General features: G+C 35.9%; 2 protein-coding genes across 6 annotated transcripts in view; both read left to right on the plus strand.

Moving 5' to 3' along the window:
• LOC149566718 (uncharacterized) overlaps positions 1-20,302 on the plus strand; it is a 37,127-nt gene extending 16,825 nt beyond the window's left edge. The window contains exons 2-8 of one of the 5 annotated variants that reach the window (XM_089820058.1): positions 15,783-15,956; positions 16,933-17,764; positions 17,875-18,263; positions 18,360-18,530; positions 18,878-18,943; positions 19,057-19,128; positions 19,259-20,302. In XM_089820058.1, the coding sequence (XP_089676184.1) occupies positions 16,948-17,764; positions 17,875-18,263; positions 18,360-18,530; positions 18,878-18,943; positions 19,057-19,128; positions 19,259-19,324 (1,581 nt within the window). In that variant the 5' untranslated portion in view covers positions 15,783-15,956; positions 16,933-16,947 and the 3' untranslated portion in view covers positions 19,325-20,302. The remainder of the gene's footprint in view (positions 1-15,782; positions 15,957-16,932; positions 17,765-17,874; positions 18,264-18,359; positions 18,531-18,877; positions 18,944-19,056; positions 19,129-19,258) is intronic. The other 4 variants (XM_089820061.1, XM_089820060.1, XM_089820056.1 and 1 more) reach the window with 4 other exon arrangements.
• On the plus strand, positions 3,039-3,560 carry LOC149566719 (N-(5'-phosphoribosyl)anthranilate isomerase 3, chloroplastic-like). Its single transcript, XM_089816520.1, has one exon. The coding sequence runs from the start codon at positions 3,039-3,041 to the stop codon at positions 3,558-3,560; it is 522 nt and encodes a 173-aa protein (XP_089672646.1).
• Positions 20,303-22,001: the final 1,699 nt, after the last annotated feature.

Here is a 22,001-nt window from a genome sequence, read left to right on the forward strand (position 1 = left end):
AGTCAATTTAAATTGAAAGATCCTTGTGACGTTGTTAAAGTTTGTAGCTGCGATAGAGATCTTTATCTCTCGAAATCTGGACATTATTACCGTTATTCTCATCTTCAGCTGAAAATGACACTTAAGTTTAATTTTGTAACATTAAATGTAAATGACATGTGTCATTCACATGCATTGCAACATGCATATTCAAAGAGTTATACTTAATTATAGGAGCTATGAGAATCTTAAGAGATGTTCGGTTCTAATGTGAAGAGTCTCTCCTATTGCTATATATTCGCATCAAGCAAAGGATATTGTACACTTGAATATTTCATTATTAATAAAGATATATTTGTGTTGTGTGGCTGGGTTTTTCCCTTCATTCTCGCAGAGTTTTCCTAGGATAATTCTGGTGTTTATTGGTTCGGTTTTGGCTCCTTCTTACTGCTGTTTGTGACCATTGATTTCTGGGCTTTAGATTTAACATGGTATCAGAGCCAGTATGCCTCGGCTTGACTGCTAGAGAAAGCTTGCATATGACTGATCTGTACATCAAGTCTCATGGATGAAAATTTCCCACAAAAGTATTCTTTTAATGGACGGTTTCTGCATGTCCTCAATAAGGAAATTAACAGAAAAGTAGGCATTAAGATTTTTGTTTATTTCAAGATCGACAACAATGACTGGAGGTGGTGGTCAATTTGTGTATTACATTGAAAAAGTTGGAGCGTTATATGTTGATTAGAGCATTTGCTTGCATAATCAGGGAGTATTGATATTTTATTAAAATCATTCTTGAACATTCATATTTGTAGATCAAACTAGTTCTCTCTGGATACATGTAATAACCGCAATAGGTTATAACTTCTTCAATCACAAAAAAAACTTTATACTTAAGTTGTTTGACATTTCGTCAAACATTTTGCAAGCAAACTCTGATACCACTGTAATGGTCCTGCTCAAATCCGATCTTAAATTGCTAATTGAAGGCTCGAAGAATTGTGTCAAACACTTTGCATACAAGGGGTCATATGTCTGATATAACTTTTCAGATTGCTGCAATGACTCTCGTTTCGATTTGCATCAAAGAGAATGCTTACAAAAAGACTCCAGATTGTCTAAACAATGACCTAATATGAATGTGCAACTAATTTTGGCAATATTCAATACATATATGTGACTTGAACTACTTGCAAAATGCAGCTACAGCAATTAGTAATTATGACAAATACTTTGGATGCAACCTAGGATGGCATTAATGCACTTACAACCAAGTGGCATTAATATAAACACTTAGTATGCAAAATTATAACAATATTTATGCCTAAAAGAGAACTTACAGCCAATTGACATTTTGTCAAACAATTGGCATGCAAAATAATAAACTGATCATCAAACTCTAGGTTTGCAATATAGATAGTCTAAAAATTACAATGCTCTTTAATTGCAAAATCCTAGCCTTCCTTTGATACCAATAATGCCAAATGGCAAACAAAGACAAGTGCAATATGGAAATAGTGAAGTGCTGAAGCTATATTTTGTACTCAGCTGAAATCCTACTTTTCTCAGAAAATATGCCAAATGAGAAGTGAAGAACCTGATTGTAGATGGCTGTAATAATTTTTTACAATGCTGCCCCTTTTGCTTTGCTTTTTTCCGATCTGCTTTTTCCACTTGTTTTTTCCGGATTTGCTTTTTTTTTCGTTTTTGTTTTTTCGAACTGCTTTTTCGGATTGCTTTTTTCGCCTGCTTTTTTCGGGTCTGCTTTAAAATGGCTTCCTATAATTTCAGACTTGCTAGAAATGACCTCCAATAATTTCGGCCCTGCTAAAAATTGCCTCTTGAAATGCTGAAAATGGCCTTAGGCCCAATGATGCCCTAGCTGAAGTGACTGAAGTATCACCTCTAAATGTGCAACCCTTCAGAAGATATTTCACTTCCTTAGTTATGCTAATCCAAGGGAGTTTTCGTTCCCAAAGATCAACTGACTATCTGAAACCACTTGGCTCCACAATAGACTATGTGACTGAATCACAATTTGATGTCAAGAGAGAAATAAACAACTAGATGATTAGAATGAAGCCCGGGGTGCCTATTTATTCTTTTTCTCCACTTTCTCCAGAAACTTCTAGAACATTATTTTATTTTATCTATTAGTGACTTTATAAAAAATATTTTATAATTCAAGTCACTTTATTAAATTAATTAAATATAAAGTTTCCTTTTAATATTTATTTATTTGATAACTGTATAAATAATTAACTTAATATCACTTATTTATTTAATTAAAATAATTAATTAGTCATCCTCATAAAATATTCATTATTTTGGACAACTTAATTAATTAAATTAATTAAATCAAATTGCCTCCAAAATGGGGACATGACAATACAACTCTCAGTACTTGCATATGCGGTCACTATATCTAGACACAGATGCCCTCGTGGAGGATTTCAAACTTTTTGAAGAATTTCAATATTAATCTATTTTGAGTTTTGTAGCGATAGATTTATTTCTTTCCAGCGATAGATTTATTTCTTTCCATCCGTGTGCTTGTGTATGATGAGGTTAGGACATTGTTGGAGTCTTGTGATGGTTGATTTATTGCCTTCATCAGTTTTTTTTACGTATTGATATCTTAGTGTCTCCTTTGTCGAGAGTTATTGTGTCTATTGTTTTAAATTTATATTGTCACCATTTCTTATGATGAGCATATCCAGCCTATCCAACGTGGAGTTATTTCGCAAACTGTGGACATCTGTATGGATTGTGGAGTATCATTTCGTGGTATTTTATTACTGTGCTATTTGAGCTCCTACATGTGGTGTTTTATTTTTATCATCGTGATAAACAAACTCAAGGCAAATGTACTGCCTGCATAACTCCTCTTTGAGTATGAACACTTGTGTGTATTGATTCCGGATGCATACATGCTTGATGTGGGGTCGAACGGAAGATTTTCACTAGAGATTGAGATTTCTTCCAACAGAATTATAATCGTTCAAGGAGGATCATCAGACAAAATTCAGTAATGGGGAAAGAAGTAAATTAGAGACATGGGCCGCTCGTTGATACAAGAAGAATCTTTAGTGATGTCTTTAGCTTATGCCACAAACTTTTGTTGCACGAAGCCAACAAATGCAAAAGATATTTTTTTTATGAGGTTGCATGCTGATAGACATCATTCAAAGGGCAGCATTCAATCAATAGACAAGATAGCAGATTCATCAGATGCATCAGTTCCTTTTTTGAAGATGTGTGGGATCACCTCCATCCATGATGCGGTTCTTGCTGCAGGAGCAGGTGCTAAGTTCATTGGTATGATCATATGGCCCAAGTCAAAAAGATCAGTTTCACTACATGTTGCAAAGGAAATCTCAAAGGTTGTGAGGGATTGTGGGGTAGAGCCTATGGGAGTTTTTGTTGACGAGGATGCCAATCAGATTGAACGAGCATATGATGTGACAAACATTGCCTTTGCACAAAATCTATTGAGTTCTCCAACTCACATTTTGGATACATTGTTTCCTCATGTCTTTGCTTCAATCGCATCGCACTGGCTTCAATCGAGTAACTAATCAAGATTACGACATATCAAAGGGGCTTTGCATATATGTCATGGAGGTCTTGGAAAATTTTGGGTGAACGAGAAGATCTGAGATGGAGACGTTAAATAGATCGAGAAGGTCAATGGTAGGAAGGAGACATCCCAGTAAGATGCAAACAACAACATTGTTCTGGCAGACATTCAGAAGTTTTGGACTGCTTAGCATTCAGAAGTTCTAAGCATGAATGTCATTGTTATTTTATGAGATAAGTATAATGGTGATCATTTATTTTTATAGAAAATGGTATGATCAGGTCATAGTTTTATTATTATATATGGACTGCATATATGTTAGTATAACAGATAGTTTCTTCTCTGTGGCTTATTATACTTATATGGAAAACGCTTGTTGGATCAGCATTCTTCTGATAGGTATCAAAAGGAATGTTAGAGGTTGTTGATGTTTTTTGAATTGCAGATGATCTAGAAGATAAGTATTATTTCCAACTACATAAACACTGGTTATTGATTCTGCTACAGCAGATAAGCATTTTGAGTAAAATCATATTTTTATTTTGGGACAAGCAAGTAATTTTATGAGTAGTTATTAATCTCCCTTTGTTGTAGGATACAACCGGAGGGAGGCTTCATATTTTAGAGGGAGATTTTAGCTTTAAAGGGAGGCTTCATAATTAAGAGGAAGTGCTTAAGAAATTCCCTTCATTCTCATTTATGATTGTGATGCTTGTGGTATTTGTAAAATTTGAGACTTAAAATGGAACCAAGTCTTGCTTTCATTATGCCTATTTCTATTCTTGTGTGAATAAATGAGATTGTAAGATCAGCTATGATAACTTTTTCACTATGCGATAGTGAACATCATGTTGAGAGAGTCCATGATGTCATCACGTCGAGAGATTCCGTAATGACAGTTGGATGTCATGTTGAGAGATTCCATGACAGTTCATGTTGAGAGAGTCCATGAATAAATGCTTAGCTAGGAGTCTTACAAATCTTTTCATGTTGAGTGATTCCATGAATATGACTCATTGTTACAGGTTTTCATGTTGAGTGATTCCATGAATATAACTCATTGTTACAGGTTTTCATGTTGAGTAACTCCATGAATTATGTTTTGAATTCGTATGATCAGAATTTATCATTGACATTTTTGGTTGCAACTTTGTGTAACTGTTCAGCTAAAGATCTCTCTCTTGCTAAGAGGGAGTGTTAAAGTTTGTAGCTGCAATAGAGATTTTTATATCTCAAAATCTGGACGTTATTACCGTTATTGTCATTTTCAACTGAAAAGGACACTTAAGTTTAACTTGTAATATTAAATGTAAATGACATGTGTCATTCACATGCATTGAGGCATAAATATTTGAAGAGTTTTAATTAATTATAGGAGTTATGGGAATCTTAAGAGACCTTCGGTTATAATGTGAAGAATCTCTCCTATTGCCATGTATTTGCATTAAGCAAAGGATATTGTACACTTGAACATTTCATTATCAATAAAGATATATTTGTGTTGTGTGGATGGGTTTTCCCCTTCATTCTTGAAGGGTTTTTCCTAGGATAATTTTGGTGTTTATTGGTTCGGTTTTGGCTCCTTCTTACTGCTGTTTATCACCATTGATTTCTGGGCTTTAGATTTAACAATGTGCACATTGATAATTTTATTTGACATTCAATGTAGATAAAGAGTGGACATAAAATGAATCCATGTGTGACAGCACATAATTATAGATGGTATTGATGAAAATCCTAGCATCTAAATATAGATAAAATTTAAACATGATAGACACAAAATTTGAAGTGTGAACAATAACTGAAGATACAACCTCACAATATAGACCAATCACTTGTCATATTAAAATACAGTGTTCCACTGCCTATCTGGGGTAGGGGGATGGGGGGATGTTGGGACAAGTTTCTGGGATGAGGGGGGAGGCACCTACAAGGGGCTACCGTATATACTATATACTACACATATGGTACATGAAATACTAGTTATGAAAAGATGTTTAAGTAAAACAGGAAATACTAAATACTTGAACATTGAATATCAATTTGACAATTTCAATTGCACAAATGAAATTGTCAAATTGGTGAATTGAAGATATCTATCATATTCATAAAGATGATTACTGTGAGTAGCATGCTATTAAAAAAGTACAAAATGTCAAAATGTAGTGAAGGGAGGCCTCTAATCATCCCTCAAGGCAAATGCCTTATCAGAAAAACATCAGCTTGATTTGATATGATGTCTCCATCAATTTCTTCTTTTGTTTTCAAATATGAAAACCGGGGGTGGCAGCGGCCTCCAGTGGGGTCAAAGTGCAACGCCCCTTGCGGGGGGACGGGGCAGTGCTTCCCTCTTGTGTGGCCTTTGGATTCACTATATTTGAAGCATTTTTCTCCCAAAAGTGACTTTCTGAATTTCCTTGGAAATGCAACTTGCTTAATGTTTTTGGGTGCAAGTGCACTTAAGACATCATCTGCTGTCAGGAATGTGTAGACATCCCTTGAACAGTCAAGGGATGCCTGGGCATCCCCATGATCTGGTAGTGACAAGAGGGTGGGGGGATGCCTTGTCCATGCCCCTATATTCAGGGCATCCCCACCTTGGAGAGTGGGGGGTCCAAGGGTTGGGACGTGTCCTCATGTAACACTGTTAAAATACTTTATTTTCTGGATAGAGGCCCAACCAAAGTAAAATAGATTAAACTGTTTTTACATTGTTAGTTTAAAGTGAAAGATTCCTAAAGTGTGCACATTGAAAATTTTATTCAATATTTACTCATCTATTTGTATATACTGATTTAGTTTTGTTTAAGGACATTTAATATGGTGTGAAGTTATAGACTGTATTTGTAGTAGTGTTCCAACAAAATTGCCTGCCTTTAACTCAAGTGCATTGCTTCCCGAATTCATGCAAATTTGCAGCCAGTTGTGCCTTCTATGCATGTTGTAATGAGCTCCCTTTTGTACTTGTGCCCTAAAAATATCGCACTACACTTAATAAAATATTTCACCATTTCACAGGTTTCAAGGGTTTCACAAATTGGTGAGACATTGATTAAGGTTTCAGATGCAATTTGAATGTGATTTAAATTCAAAAAAAATGCTGAATATTGCACTCAATGATTTTCTTAAAGGTAGGATTTTTGGGGAAAAACTTTGTCTGTAGGATAGATTTGCAAAAAATCAGGTTTAGTCGGAATTCTTTGAAGATTTCTGCTTCTTTGGGTTGTATAAGTATTGTCTGTGTAGGTTTAACATTAGCTTGTGTAGGTTATTGCCTGCACTGTTCATTGCTGGCACAAATTGAATATTCCATAAAAACCAACAGTCTGTTTACCAGCAAACCTTTTTGGCTGTCGGATTGTCTGATAGAAAGTTCTATCAACAAGAAATTCTTCATCTGTTGGAAGTAATATTTTGATCACTATCAAAATTTTCAGCCAATCGTAAACATCAGTGAAATACATGTTTAGCAGAGGAATATGTTGATATTGGGCATCTATTGACATTAGCATTATGTACTCCTCTTTTTTACCCGACTTTGCTTCATTACTATTGGCCTACTTAATTTTTTGGCTCGACTTCAGGAGCCTTGTTCTTGGTAATGTGGATGCTTCTTGAGTTATTTTTTGTTGTACAGAGTATTTCTTCATGTTCTATCCAGTGTTATCACTTGTTTTCCAGTATGATGTACGAATTTTTGAAAACCATAGATTCCTAGAGGACACCTTGCATAGTTCTCTTTTAGGAACTTCAAAGAGCTTGTTTGGGTTGAGACAGACTCCTTTTTGGATCCCCTTTTATTGAATTCCGGAATCACAAATTTTAAATATGCCTCCTTTGAGGATTTGTACATCAAATCCACTTTGTAGAAACTCTAAATGCAATCAAATAAACTGCGATATCATTGCAAATTTCTGGTGAGGCAAGGAATCGTGTTTTTGAGTAATGGAGGGTTTCATTTTCATGCTTTTGCCAAATTGTTTGAGGGTTTTTAAGGCATGCTTGAGCTATGTCTGCATTGTCCACTTCATGACATAAACTTGGAAGAGCTCTAAAAAAATTACATCAGTCTATAGATGCACTCATATAAATTGCCACAAAATTTACTTCATGTTTCTTAGGGAGGGAATTATGCACATGTATTGTGTCTCTTTTGTATTTGCACTAAGAATGCGTAATGGGAGGTTGTGTAGTGACTCAGTTTTTGTGTGTGTTCCTTGGAATTTTGTACACCCATTTTTAGTTGCTTGTACATCACATTGGACCTGATGCTGCTTCTGTATTCTTGTGCATACTTTTGTGTTCTATTTCAGTTGATTTGCCTTTACTTCTTCCTTGTCAGCATTAAGGGGGTATTATCACATGGTTCTTCTAATGCTTTTAGTAGTTTATAAAGAAGTGGTGGAGCAACCTTCTACTTTGGGGGTCACTTAGATCTCTCTTCATCTTGCCAATGAGGGGAATATTTCTTGATCATTTTTTGTGAGATTCTAGTACATGTGGAAAGCACCATGAACATTTTAGTACTGTACTATAGGTTGCTCGTGCATTGTTGTTTGTGTTCCTTGATCGTAGCGCTATTCACATCTTCCGCTTCACAAAGTGTGTATGCCTTTGAGCCATTTACATATTCATGGTTGAGCAGTGTACCTGATGTCAGTCATGCAGTGTTTTGTATCTCTTATCCAGATCTACATTCATTGGAGGTTAGTTGATACCAGCACCAATTCATCCTTAGTAGATTTAACAACTTCTAGATGGTTCATGAGTTCATCTTCGTATTCCTATATTCATGGGACATCTTCTTAGGAGGTTTGTTCCTTCTCATTTCTCTCTTCTGCAGAGGATTTTTGTTTGCATTGTGTTTTCTCCTTTTCTTAATTACTGAGATATCTTTATTTTTACATAAGTATCTTGTCAACCCTTGTTGTCCGGACTCATATTTTGACTTTTTAGTGTTATAGCTTTCTCCCTAAGTATTGCTTAAGGGGGTGTTAACCTGAAAAGAGTAATTACTAAACTAGTTAACGCTTATCCTACCAAGAAGAGATATTGGGAGATATCTCATTTTTTGTCTCACCTAATTTGGACTGTGTGTCGTCCATAGAGTCCTACATGTATTTCATTCTTGGAGCAGTCGTCAAAGTTTCACACCTACCTTTTGACCTTGTCATTCTTGTCTTTATAGATAAGGCTCTTTTGTACATTTTGCATCCCATGCTTATAATATTTTCTCACAAGTTGGGGAAGAACTCTTCAGGTTTCCAAACTATGGGTTTCACAAATCTGCTTAGAAAAGCGCCAAATGGGATGGTTAGACCTTGCCGCTTGACTAAGACCAACACTTAAGAGATGCCTCTTTTGAAAATGCAAATTCTAGAGAGCATTGCTAAAGGACCAGGATTATGTTCTCTGCTGGCATAAACTTACAGGACTTGGCCTAAACTGTTGCATGCACTGGACTTGAGCAAAAGAAAACATGAAAATCCGTTGGTCATGTTGTAGATACTGTTGAGGATTATGGCTTACATCTTCCATTCATACTTAAGCGGTGAGGGATTGATTAGAGTGGATATATCATGCAATTAATAGAGTAAGCATTTAAACTATTTTTTTCATGCAAACATAATCTACAATATCAGAAACTAAGATCACCTCCACAAATTGAGGGCATTCACATTCATTAACTTGCTGTAGACCTTTGGGATAAATTTCTGTGCTTGGTTTGGTCCTTTTCTCAATGCCCTAGCAAAAAGAATTATATTAGGGTAATTAAGGGCTATACTTGAAGGAAATATGCCCAAAAGATTGGATTGAATAAGTGTTTAATGCTAATATTGCCTTGTTAAAAGCCAGAAAAGAAAAGCAGTATGTTAATAGGGTGACTCGACGGATCACATGCACACAGAGCTCTAGCAGACCTAAACACCTGGTAATGTAATTGTCATAATATTAACAGGATTATCAATTTATTTTCACTAATTACAGTTCAAACTGTTATATTTTTTTTAACCAGCATTTATACACATTATTACAAATTAGACAAGTTAACCTATTCGACCACCTTTTCCTCTGTTTTATGCAGCTTTACCATGTAATCTAAACTTAACCAACGTTCTGCACTATATTTACAAATTACACTATTTCTTTCATCTTTTCCATCATTTGAACCACTATTTGGAAAATAGTCACACAAAAGCTTGTGTCCTTCCCAGCATTTACACCTGATTTAGAGAATGTCTTCACAAATTACACTGATACTCCATCTTTTCTACTGTTTGAACCTGTGTTTTGAACATTTACACAAATTTTCCTAGCCTTTTGGTGGCCGTGCTTCACACATTATACTGCCATTTCCATCTTTTTCATCACTTTTAACCATCTGCCAAATTTTCACAAATTGCACTTCTGCTTCCATTGTTCTCATCACGCCTCCTTTTGTTGCTCCCTAAATCAGCAAAATCACAATGTTCCCTAGCACATGCCACTAGCATCACAGGGAATGCTGAATAATGATAACTAAAAACCTCCTTTTTCCAAAGAATACATTAGGAAGCTCAAAAATATGTAAAGATCTTTTCCAATTCACCTTATCTTCCTGACATACTGTAAAAATCTAGACATAATCCAGACCATTCAAAATAAATAAAAAACTTAAGAAACTTTTTTTTCCCAAAAGATTTCTCAGATATCAAAACATGTGCAGGTTTCTTTTTGTTTCTTTGATGTACTGATACCCTGCCATTGAACGCTAAGAAAGTAAAAACTAAATAACATTTATGAAAGCTAAAAATTTGAGAATATTTTATTTTTTGCTTTTTACACACGTCTTTTGTTGAGTAATTTGCAGTCTCTATGAGCACAGCTACAGGAAAAATAAAGAATACAGAGAAAAAAAATCATAATTTCACCAATCCTCTGATATTTTTCACAAAATCCTGTCTGTATGACACTGTTTCTCTTCTCATTTTTTGTTGGTTTTCCTGTGCTTATCTTCTTTTTCTTACACACAATCAATATCATTTTCACTTTCTTTTGGTTGGCTCTTTGCGTAGATTTCTTTACTTATTGCTGACTATAACTTCATCAGTCAGTTGTGTTAGTTTGTGTGTATCTACTTTTAATTTTGGTCATTGATATTGGAGATTTGTAATTTGTGTGCTTGTGGGATTCTTTCTCTCTTCCCTTGACCAACCATGCAGAGCCAAATGAGAGGCCGTTCCAGTCTATTAGGTGCAACTGTTTTTTTTTTTCAGGTGTCAATTCGTCACACTAAATATACCTTGTGAGTGTAGAAAGGGATGTTGAATGTTTGTCATCTGATGTAGATGCGGTGGTTGTGTATGTTTTCTTGTGTTGTGGGAGTTCTTGGCCTAGATTTGCCTCTACAACTTGTAGGGAAAGTAAACATGTACAATGAAATCATTATGAGTGATTCTAATGAAAGCTGTAGTGATTTCATGATGGCACGAAGGGAAAGCATAGTCTTGTCCAACCAATAGATAAGGTTTTCAAAAATTCTAAATTGTGTTTTTAATGCATTTTGTTAATGTTTAGTTTCATTCTTCAATGAAGTGTTAATGATAAACCAAAGTTTTTAAAAACATGGGTGAAGTTTTGCATTTTTGTCTTTTGATTGTGTGTGTTTTGTGAAGAACCACAGTACACTACATGGGAATCTCTGACGTTCTCATGCATGCAGCCACATTTTCTTCTTTATAAATGCCCTATAAATTTTTCAAGAAAGTTAGGAAACCTTTCATTTCTTGTTATTGTAATCAGTTAAGAATGTTCTAATACTTGTAGTTGGGTTATAAGCTTAGATAATCCGAGTTCAAAAGTAAATAATCTGCAACTAACATTGTATATATAATTTTTCTTTTCCATAAATCCTGCTATGTTTCCTGTAGATTTTCATATTAAGAGAAAATTCCTTAGAGAAAATGTCTAATAAGGATCTACAGTATAGGAAATATTGATTTCAGATAAGAATGATGCTTCCTAGCTTTGAAGGAAAAATAAAAATTCTGTAGATAAAATTGGAGTTCGTATGACATCTATGTTTGCTCTGTTAAAGAAGAATTGCAATATATTGCAGGAGAGTCTGTGATTACACAGTTGCATGTAACCATATCTTTTATTCTGTCATGACTTGTTAATTTTCTCCATAAATTCTGAAGCTTTTCATTTCCTGTTCTGTGGTAGTATAATGTTATTGTTCTCTGCAGTAGAAAGCAGTTAATCTGCAAATATTAGGGCTTGAATTGGATATGTAATTTTGTGGTCCCATAGGTTTTATACTAAGTTACCGATTCGGATGCGGATTCCGGAAGCGGATACGGGATGCGGGGATTATTTTTTTTTTGGATGCAGATGCGGGAGGAAACGTATATATATATATATATATATATATATATATATTAACATATGCAAAGAAATGCAAGAAATATACAAAAACAAATCATTTGATAAAGCATAATATGACTATGAATCTATGATACTTAATAGTTAATTGAACCCTTAAACAAAATTCAAGATATTTCAAAATTCATATGATATTCATATATCAATATCAATATCAATATGTGCTTGTCCAACATTAGCGTTTAGTCTTGACTCTTAAACAATAAGTTCAAATAGGTCATGTTCAAGATTCCAACAAAATAAAATTTAAAAACATGGTAAATGATTGAAGTCTGAAGATTCAATCAATCAGAGTCTGGCTCTGAATCATAGGGATTTGCAAGAAAATCCACATTCTCATTGTCATCTCCAACTGCTGAAAGATCATTTGAACCAAGCATGGTTCCACTTATGCTAGATGCACCACGTGCCACACTAACATCATCACCGTCTCCAACTGTAACAAGATCATGAAGTGTTGCATCCAAATCTGCACACTCAGGGGCTACATCCCAAAGCTTTGTTGCCCCTTCCTTGTAATGAACATTCTTACGTGACAAAAGACGCAAGTTGGTGTGGACAAGAACCAAGTCCTCAGCTTTCTTGGAGCCTAACCGGTTGCGCTTCACCGAATGGATAAAGGAGTATGTACTCCAATTCCTTTCAGCAGCAGAAGAACTAGCTACCTATATAGTTCTCACAAAACTACAAATGAAAAGCAAATTAATTTTATAGAATGTGTGAAACACTAAATTCTACAATGCAAGTGTAAACATAAAATTTTAAAACAAATTTACAAAACAAAATAAAAAACTTACTTGTGATAGGACTTTGATTGCAAGAGGTTGAAGATGCTTGAAAGGTTGACCATACATGTACCACCATGTGATAGCTCCCATTCTATTTTGGTCCTTTAGTGCAAATGGAGAATGCTTTAACCCCGAAGCAAACAACCCAAATTCTTCCCTCACTTTTTCATGCATTTCTTCCAGTGGGAAGAGTCTTGAAAGGGCTTTGTGGCACCCCGTAGCAACCTCCTCATCTGCAAATGGTGCAACTCTACCCGGCATACCAGCTATCTCCTCACTATAGTACCTAGGAGATAAGGCATATGCAAGGAGGTGCAATGGGGTAGTCATCTTATTCCAGCGATGGTTGATAATTGCTTGCACTTGTTTGCATAAGGCTTCACATTGTGTGGGGTCACTCTCATGTGCTTGTATAGAATGTTTTACCTTCTCAACCATGGTGTCCATGCCATTATACACATCCCCTAAGCAAGGTGTATCTGTATCAGCAAAACAGAGCATAGTCATGATGGGCTCGGTGAAATCCAATACATATGCCACACGAGCTCACCAACTCTCATTCAAGATCAAATTCTTGATCCTTTGTGCTCTTTCTGAATTTGAGATCTTCTATACACCCCATTGATGACCGATGACCATTTGACTTAATGCATCTTTTACCTTGAGGAGTTGTCTCATAACGATTGTATGAGATGCAAAATGGGTCTCAGCAACCTAAGCAAGTTAACAATATGTCAATTGACAATATAATTATAAATTTTAATTTTTAACTAAATTACAAAACCATCAAACTTAGTAAGTTAAAAAAATTAATTTACTTTCAGCAACTCCAATTTGGAGTATGTTCTAAAAATGGATTGTGACATGTGGTGGTTGGTCACAAACATCTGTATGTCCTCCCCCTCTTCATATATTTTCTTCACCCAATCTACTTCAGTGCCAATCCTCTGCATGATCAAGTTAAGGGAGTGAACAGTGCATGGAGTCCAAAAAATATGGTCATACCGACTCTCAACTAAAGCACCCGCACCCCTACAATTTTTGGCATTGTCAGTGACCACTTGTACCACATTCTCACTACCCACCATCTTAATGGCCTCAATGAGAATTCTAAAAATGAATTCCGAATCCTTCACTTGCCCTTCACAATCAATGGCCTTCAAAAACATTGCCCCTTTGGGGGAAATTGCAATCACATTAATCAGTGGCCGGTTCCTAGTATCCTTCCAACCATCTGACACAATAGTTAGACCCGAAGTTTTCTAAGATTTTTTGATTGGTTGAAGGTCTCTCTCTATATGTGCCCTCTCTTGTTGCAATAAAGTTGTACGCACCTTTTCATAGCTCGGGCTTATGTAGTCAGCTGGTGATTTTTTGATTGCTGCCACCATTTCCTTCCAATATGGTGATCTCACCAAGTTGAAAGAAAGTCCATTCGCATAGAGGCAACGTGCAATAGCTTCATCAGCGTGGTCTCTTGCCCCCATTTTAAATGCGGTGTCCAATGGGCCTCTTTTACGGGTTGAAATTTCCACTTCTTCCTCATCCTCTTCTGGCACAGGTACTTGCAAGAATGGGTGTTGGGAGGATGCCATTGGTTCAGTGGGTGTCTTTGGCTTGCTCTTTGAGGAAGGACCTTGATAGTAGCTTTTTTTTGATCTATTGATCAATGCATCAGCAACTTGTTCTCTTACAAATGAAAGTATTTCCGCGCTAGTCATCCCAGTACCATTTTTGCATTTGCACATTCCAAATCCTTTGCCAGCAGGGCCCATAAAATGAAGCTTCACTCAAGAATATGAGTTATTGAAAGGTTTTCCTTTGTTACTTTGACAATAATTGCACTTCCAATAGTATGATACTATGAGCCACCTCCTGAAACCTGTGATATCCGTGTTGTATGTCTCCACAAAGGAGAACCTACATCAATTTTGAAATTATCAGTCTCTTCCCTTCCTTGGCCCCCCACTGAACTTTGACTAGCACTACCACCGGTATCCATTCTTGCCTAGTTTTTTGCAACCTATTTTATAAGAAAATAAATAAATTTTAATTAGTTCCTAACAACAATGAACATCAATGATCATGCATACAAGTGGAAAGAAGTGAGAAAAACTACTAAAATAGATACCCAAAGTTGCTTCTACATATCTTTCAAAAAAAAATTTGAAAAAAAACTTTAAAAAAATCTTCAAGAATTTAAAAAAATTATCAAAAATTCAAAAAAATTCATCTAAATACTCAAGAAAAGGATTGATCACTTACCTTGAATGGTTTAAACTTCTTTGAAAAAGCTATCTCTCCCTCTTCGATCGATCCTCTTCGAAAATGCTGAACTTAGCTTCACAATGAAGGAGTGGCTGTAGGTGCAAACAAAATTCTAAAATGACTCTTGTGAATGCTTCTATGTTGTCTTCTAGGGTCGTTTTAGGGTTTTATTGTGAAAAAATGCTTTAAAAAATGCTTTTAGTCACATGTTGTTTCATAGTTTTAAGTTAAAATATACATTATTTTATTGGTTTTCCGCCTAACTCCCGCGGATGTGTCCGGATGCTCCCAGATTCCCTGCGGATGCTGCCTGGAAGCCACCTGCATCCGGATGCCTGCGGGTGGCTTCCGGGCAGCACCCGCAGCGCATCCGGAGGCTTCCCGCATCCGTCCGTATCAGATGCGGAAGCCAAGCACTAGGGCCACGAATCGGTATCAGAGGTTTTATAGAGTCTTTAGTGGGTGGCTTATCAAACTTATATATTAATAAGTCTTTTATGCTAAGTTCAAATGAAACTAAGGTTCATGATCTATTTCAATTCACAATACTATGATGTTATCAGTTGGTAATTTTCAAGGTGGTTATCTCTAATTTTATGAAAGACTTATATAATTAAAATTGATAGGAACTTTTTAGAATTTAAAGGTGAAGCATTTTTAAAATTATGCCATGCTTAAAGTATAGAATTTTTGAATCATTGATCTGGACAAATTGTAAAATTTATCTGCTACTATAGCAGATTTTCTCTTCCAGTTAAAAGTCATCTTGAAATGGGTGTAGGGAAAAATATCAGAGACGCATTTCAAGCCAGTGGCAACTTCAAACTCAATACTGTGACTGAGGAGCAAGAAAAATATTGTACAGAAGGAGATTAAAATTGTGCAGCACTTCTAATAAATACTTCAAGGCTAAGGTACAATATAAGTTAACAGGAATTCAAATTATGTTTTGCCGTGTACTGAATCAATTGCTTTCTGCTTGCTGTTGATATTTACTGTTTGCTTTCTATCAGTTGCACTGTCTTTTACTACTTTCCTAGACATTTTCTAGATCTAATAGAGAGAAGCAAATTTCAGTGGCTTGGTAAGGTGCAGCCATTATGTTTGAAGCACCTGTGTAGTGATGTTCCTTTATGATTATATTTTTCCAGCCCTCCACTGTAAATGGACAGAGTGTGGTGATTCCTAGGTTGAGCATCATGTAACTTCAGGAATTGCTGACATTTTCCTGCCATTTATTTGAGACAATCATTGGTATTTCTCACCTTCTATTATATAATCTGACATGGTTTCATTCAGAAACACATTATGAAAGGAAAATTAGTGATTGTAGAATAAGTTTAAAAATATTATGACAAAAAGCTTAAAGTTCAATGTAGACTTCCAGATAACATACATGATTGGACATGAAGTACAACTTTAGGTACACGAAGTGAAATGTGACACTGGTATTCTTTTCTAGGTGCTAAAAAGATCTGAGCCTACATCAGCATGTGTTATGTTTGTTGAGTTTTTAATAGCCATGTGGCTAGATGATGTATACAAAGAAAATGTAATTTGCAGACTCTACCTGTCTGAGAAATTTGTAGGGGGTTTTTAGTCCGTGGTTTGTATAATTTACAAATGCATGTTGTGGGGCTTCTAGTCTAGCTTCAGCAAAATGATATGAACATAACTGTTGGATGCCAATTGTAATATCAGATGAATGGGTTGTGTCACCGCTTATGATATGCTGTATGTGTGCAAAAGCTTGCTTTATTGAAATAGAAAACATGTAATCAAAGTTTTTGATTTTTTAATTGTACAGTAATTTCTTGGAATACATCAGACCTATCATTTGCTTTAAATTGAATCTAACTAGCGATAGTAATTGCTTTTGTGTTACTGTAGGTTTCATACACAAAAATGTTTAATAATCAAGTACAAGACTTTAACGCTGGCTTAGGCACACCACCAAAATGTCCGGGTCAATCTGAATCAAAAGGAATCCAAATGCAGTTCTCTCAGTACTCTATGGACTCTGAGAAGATGCCTCCAATTCAGCAGCAGACAAATAATCTGGATTTTATGGATGTTGATTATAAGCCTTCAATTTGCAATTTAGCCCATGCTGATGTTCCAGCATCAATGGGAACGGAATTATCAAGCAACTTCCAGGGTTCATTTGGATTGATGCGTTATCATTCTGCTCCGAGTTCATTTTTCTCCAGTCTAGAAGAAGAGGAGAATAATAAGATCATATCACAATATTTCTCTAATGATAACTCCCTTCCATCGCAATCTAACATCAAAACATTGCAGCAACATCAATCAAGTATATCATCCTCTCATCTTAGGGAGAACAAGACAGAAAAGCATTTTGGTGAACAGAATGATTATTTGAAAAGAAATGTGCCTCTGCCTCAACTTCCATCCGTGAATAGAAGTACAGGACATGCTACCAGAGAAGATTTGGGCAACCACCACCATCTTGTTGCAATCCTTGAGAATGGACCTGATGTCTCCCATGACAGTTTTGGCACCTCTGAAATGTCATTGCCAAATCAAGTCCAAGCTTCTCACCCAGGTGCACAGAATATAGGCTTGTACAAAACAAACTCAATTTCTGGCAATCCCCTTGGAAGGGTGACTGATGGATCGTCTTCAATGTCCAAGAACACCCTTATTCGCCATAGCAGCTCCCCAGCCGGACTACTATCTAAATTAGTGACTGATGCTCAAGGTGCGTTTCAAAGTGGTGTGTATCATGATGAGCTTCTCAAATGCTTTCACGAAAATAAGAGAAAATGAAGGCTGATTACTTAATGTTGTCATATTATCCTTGTTTTGCAGGCTATCCAGAAGAAAAAAATAGGGCTACTATGGGTTTAGGAAGCTCTTGTGGAGATATCCTTCCCCAAAACAGAGTTCAGAATCAAACAAGTTTTTTGAGGCAGAATAGTTCTCCTCCTGGGCTGTTATCCCAACTTTCCGCAGATATGGGTGTCTCTGCTATAGTTGGGTCTTCTGCAGAAAATCAAGCAGGAAACAGTTCTGATGATAGTAACTTAGGCAGTGGGAATGTTCGGCAACGATACATTTCAAGTTTTTCAGTTGGTTCATGGGATGATGCATCAAGGCATTCTGGCTTGCAAAATGGTACAAACTATGCTGCAAGAAAGCGTTCAAAAGAAATAGAAGGGAGAGTGATGATGCAAGATCTGCATAACCCAGATGCCCAGGTTTAAATTCTGGCTAGGCTTTTGTCAAATGTTGTGTTCGGTTAAGTTTGAGTATGCATGCTTGATAATTACTTTCTTTCTTTTTTCTGTACAAAGAAGGTGGAGACAGGAAGTCAGGGCACATCTGCATTAGTCAATCCATCATACAATTTGTCGAGGTCCATATCTGCAGAACTTGCATTGGAAGAGCTCATGCTAGATTCTGTTCCCTGCAAAGTTCGTGCAAAGCGGGGATTTGCAACACACCCACGAAGCATTGCTGAAAGAGTCAGTATCAAAGATATAAGATTTCTACAATCCACAATTTGATTTTTTGATATTGTTTCTTGGTTTGGTTGTGTTAATCATCAACGTTTTGGATCACACTCAGTGATCCATCACTGGGATGCAAATGAGAGCCAAGAGATGTAGAATGTAATGGAGTGGGGTCTGAAACACTGATGAAAAACCACAAACACAATCAAATCCAGAAACGATATCAAAAAATCAAAGATTTGATTGGTTCTGAATAAAGTTTTGATCATTTAATTATTTTTGTGTGCTGCTTTCTATTAGGTGTAAAGAACATGGATCAGTCATCAATCAATTTAATGTTTTTCTTTGCTTACTTTAAGGTGCGAAGAACACGAATCAGTGAACGAATGAGGAAATTGCAGGAGCTTGTGCCAAACAGTGACAAGGTTAGAAATTAGAGATCCTGCCAAAGTTTTTAGCCATACACAAAATTGTGCTTTCTATTATATCTATAGTCTAGTCTAACAGGGATATTTCTATTTCTGTTGACTCAATACAGCAAACTACCAATATTGCTGACATGTTGGATGAGGCTGTTGAATATGTGAAAACCCTTCAGAAACAGGTTCAGGTGTGTTTTAGATAACCTCTTTGTAATCAATGACTGATAGATTCAGTCTGCTTGATGTTATCTGTTGAATCTGCTTACCAAGATATCATTACAATGATGAACCTAACAAAGTAGCCATGATCTTTGCCAGGAGTTCAAGGAGAAGCAAGCCAAATGCACATGCATACACGTACCAGATTGTACATTCAAAAGATAGCTTTTTTGTGAACATGTAGTTTTAGGCTCTCAAAGCCTATTTGCAATATTGTTATTAATATTCCTTCGGAATGTGGCATTCCCCTTGGAGAGTGTTAATATTTGTGATGCCAAAACAACAGAGGTCTACTGGCAATATCAGATGTATAAAGTTCACTGCTAGGCATATCCATGCGATTTGCTATTTTGGAAATATCATAGTATTGTAACCCATATTTGGATGGCATAGTTATTGAGGAATTGCCTGGCCATCCAGCGGTTATCTCGCTTTTGAACCTATCGGGGATGTATAATTCTCCACTGTGGTAGTCAAGGTTTTCGGTTGGCTTTTTTCCATCTTCTCTGGTGGAAGATACTTGAGTATCAAATCATTTCAACTCTATTACAGCTAAGCAGAAAACATTTGTTATGCAAAAGCTGATATTCAGAAAAGGAGGCCCCATTTTAGATCAATGTTGAGAAGCAGGGAAGACAATATTTGGTTCTTTGGCAAAAAGTGATGGGAGTTTTGCTTTGAATTTGCCAAAACGCTGGTCAACATTATCTTGCAGTAACCAATTTAAATTGTGGCGAAAGTTTCTGTTCAAATCTGTTGAGTTACTCTTGGGCCTGTTCAGTTCCTCTCAGATGCCTGAATGGAGAGGTGTTCGTCAAAATTACATAATTTATAATTTTCTCTGTGATTGAGAAAAGAGAATTTGTTGTTTCGACATCTGTTTCAAGTAGACTGTCTCTTAGATTCACAGACCTTAACTATGTAATTTGAACGGTTGTTTGGAAGCTACAGTTCGATTGAAAATTTTAGCTGTAATTGGATTGTAATATTTTTCCTTAATAATCTACTACTCAAGTGTCAGGAAGTCTTAAGACAAGCTGTAACACAAATCTGTATTCTTGGCTGATGTTCATTTGCATCATAGGAGTCCATTACCAAATGGAACTATGGAATTTAAAAGTATTTTATATGTTATTAGTATAATTTGTTTATGGATTTTAAAGGCTGAAATAGATACAAAGATAGCATAAGATGATTGACCATTATATCTTTTTCTTAAATGATTTCATGCATAAATGCAAATTCATAGAATTTTGGACATGTGATATCTTCTCATTCATTGACAGACTGGTGATTTTCCAGATTTATCTTTCTGATAAATTACATTTTTTCATTAAGGGGTGTGCTTTCAGCCATTCCCTAACCAGGATAACTAGAACAATTGTGTCGGCAATGATATCAAATTTGAGTGTCTCAGTACTGAGACATAATTGCATACATATTTGTAGAAACAAGCTTGGAGGTACCAGAGTTCAATGTTTTGATAGTTGCATACTTGACTTTGAGTACCAATGAAGCTTAATTGTGGTCAGCAAAAGTATCATAGTTTTGATTGATTGTAACACGAGAATATAGGAGACACAAGTTATAGCTTTATTTGTTGCACTTTGTTTGTTTCACTTTTCAATTACTTTTTGTTCTGTATTCGTGGATGGAGGAGAATAAGGTAATGACAGTAGAATAAATAAGAATCTTAACATTTCAGGGTAGATTCAATGCAATGCTTCTGTCTGCAGAAGTCACTAGGAGATGGGGGTACTTAGAGATGTTGGAGACTTGTACCTGTACCAGTACAGCTAATTATAAAAAAATAGGAATTTGGAGATGTCATATTTTTAATATAATCTAATTATTTATGGAAAACATGACATAAGACTTTGAACTCTAGAATATCAAATCAATCGCACAAGAACAGTAAATAGTCTGGGCAATTTCTCTTTAGACCATTCAGTGTTTCTGGTCTCGTTGAATTCCGAGCTAGGTGACCCTAGCCGAGTCCCATTGGCCCGAACCCAGAATCATTGGAGTCCTGGGAGAGACTTGCTAGAAATTGAGGCTAATTGATCAGCACATATCAGCATAAACCACTTGAAAAATAGAAAAGTGATTGTTTAAAGTTGCTTCTGTATTTGCCTCTATAAGCCTAAAAATTAGTTCCTTTCATTAGTATTGGCAAAATAGGAAAGTGCTTTGTGAGGAAAAATGAGAGTGCATTGAAGGGCAACTAGCATGGAGGAAGACCAAAAATTTGTCAACAAATTTCATTGGGGCAGCCTAATACTCACATTTGGTGCATCAAGAGCTCCATACCAATGATTGGAAAGATGTTGCATTTCATTTCAATTTTGTTTTAAAAGGTAAGATTGAGGCTATGGATCTTGTCTTAAAGTGTTGAGGACCTTGATTGGATCGACCAAGCAAATAAAGTGGCCGAGGCTGTAGCCATGGTAGAGGAGGACACAACACGATCACATAGAGACACGACGTTATGAGCATGACATAGAATCATAGGCAAATATTATGTCTGCTGGATCATCTAGGACCTACCTTAGACGCCTTCGAAGGAGGGATGCAAGGTCCTCTGAGCTTGAGCTGTAGACTTGTAATTTTTGTTTTGGATTGTATATGCATTTTTAGAACATTTGACGTCATGGATTTCATATTCCATGAGTTTTGTATACATTTGATTTGATGTATAGTTGTATATGTGATCAAATTACCTTCTATTTGATGATGTTATTGTGCCTTTAAGCTTTATTTAATAGAGGGTGTATGAAACAAGTTTTAAATCCTTAAAAAATCTAAATTATTTTGGTATTTCACTTTGTTGACTCTTGTCGAG

The sequence above is a fragment of the Cupressus sempervirens genome, chromosome 3 (assembly GCF_028749045.1).
Source record: "Cupressus sempervirens isolate cs-2001-9-10 chromosome 3, ASM2874904v1, whole genome shotgun sequence".
Classification (NCBI taxonomy): domain Eukaryota; kingdom Viridiplantae; phylum Streptophyta; class Pinopsida; order Cupressales; family Cupressaceae; genus Cupressus; species Cupressus sempervirens.

Coding starts and splice junctions, on each gene's coding strand:
- LOC149566719 (XM_089816520.1), top strand. CDS start 3,039: ATGGGCCGCTCGTTGATACAAGAAGAATCTTTAGTGATGTCTTTAGCT.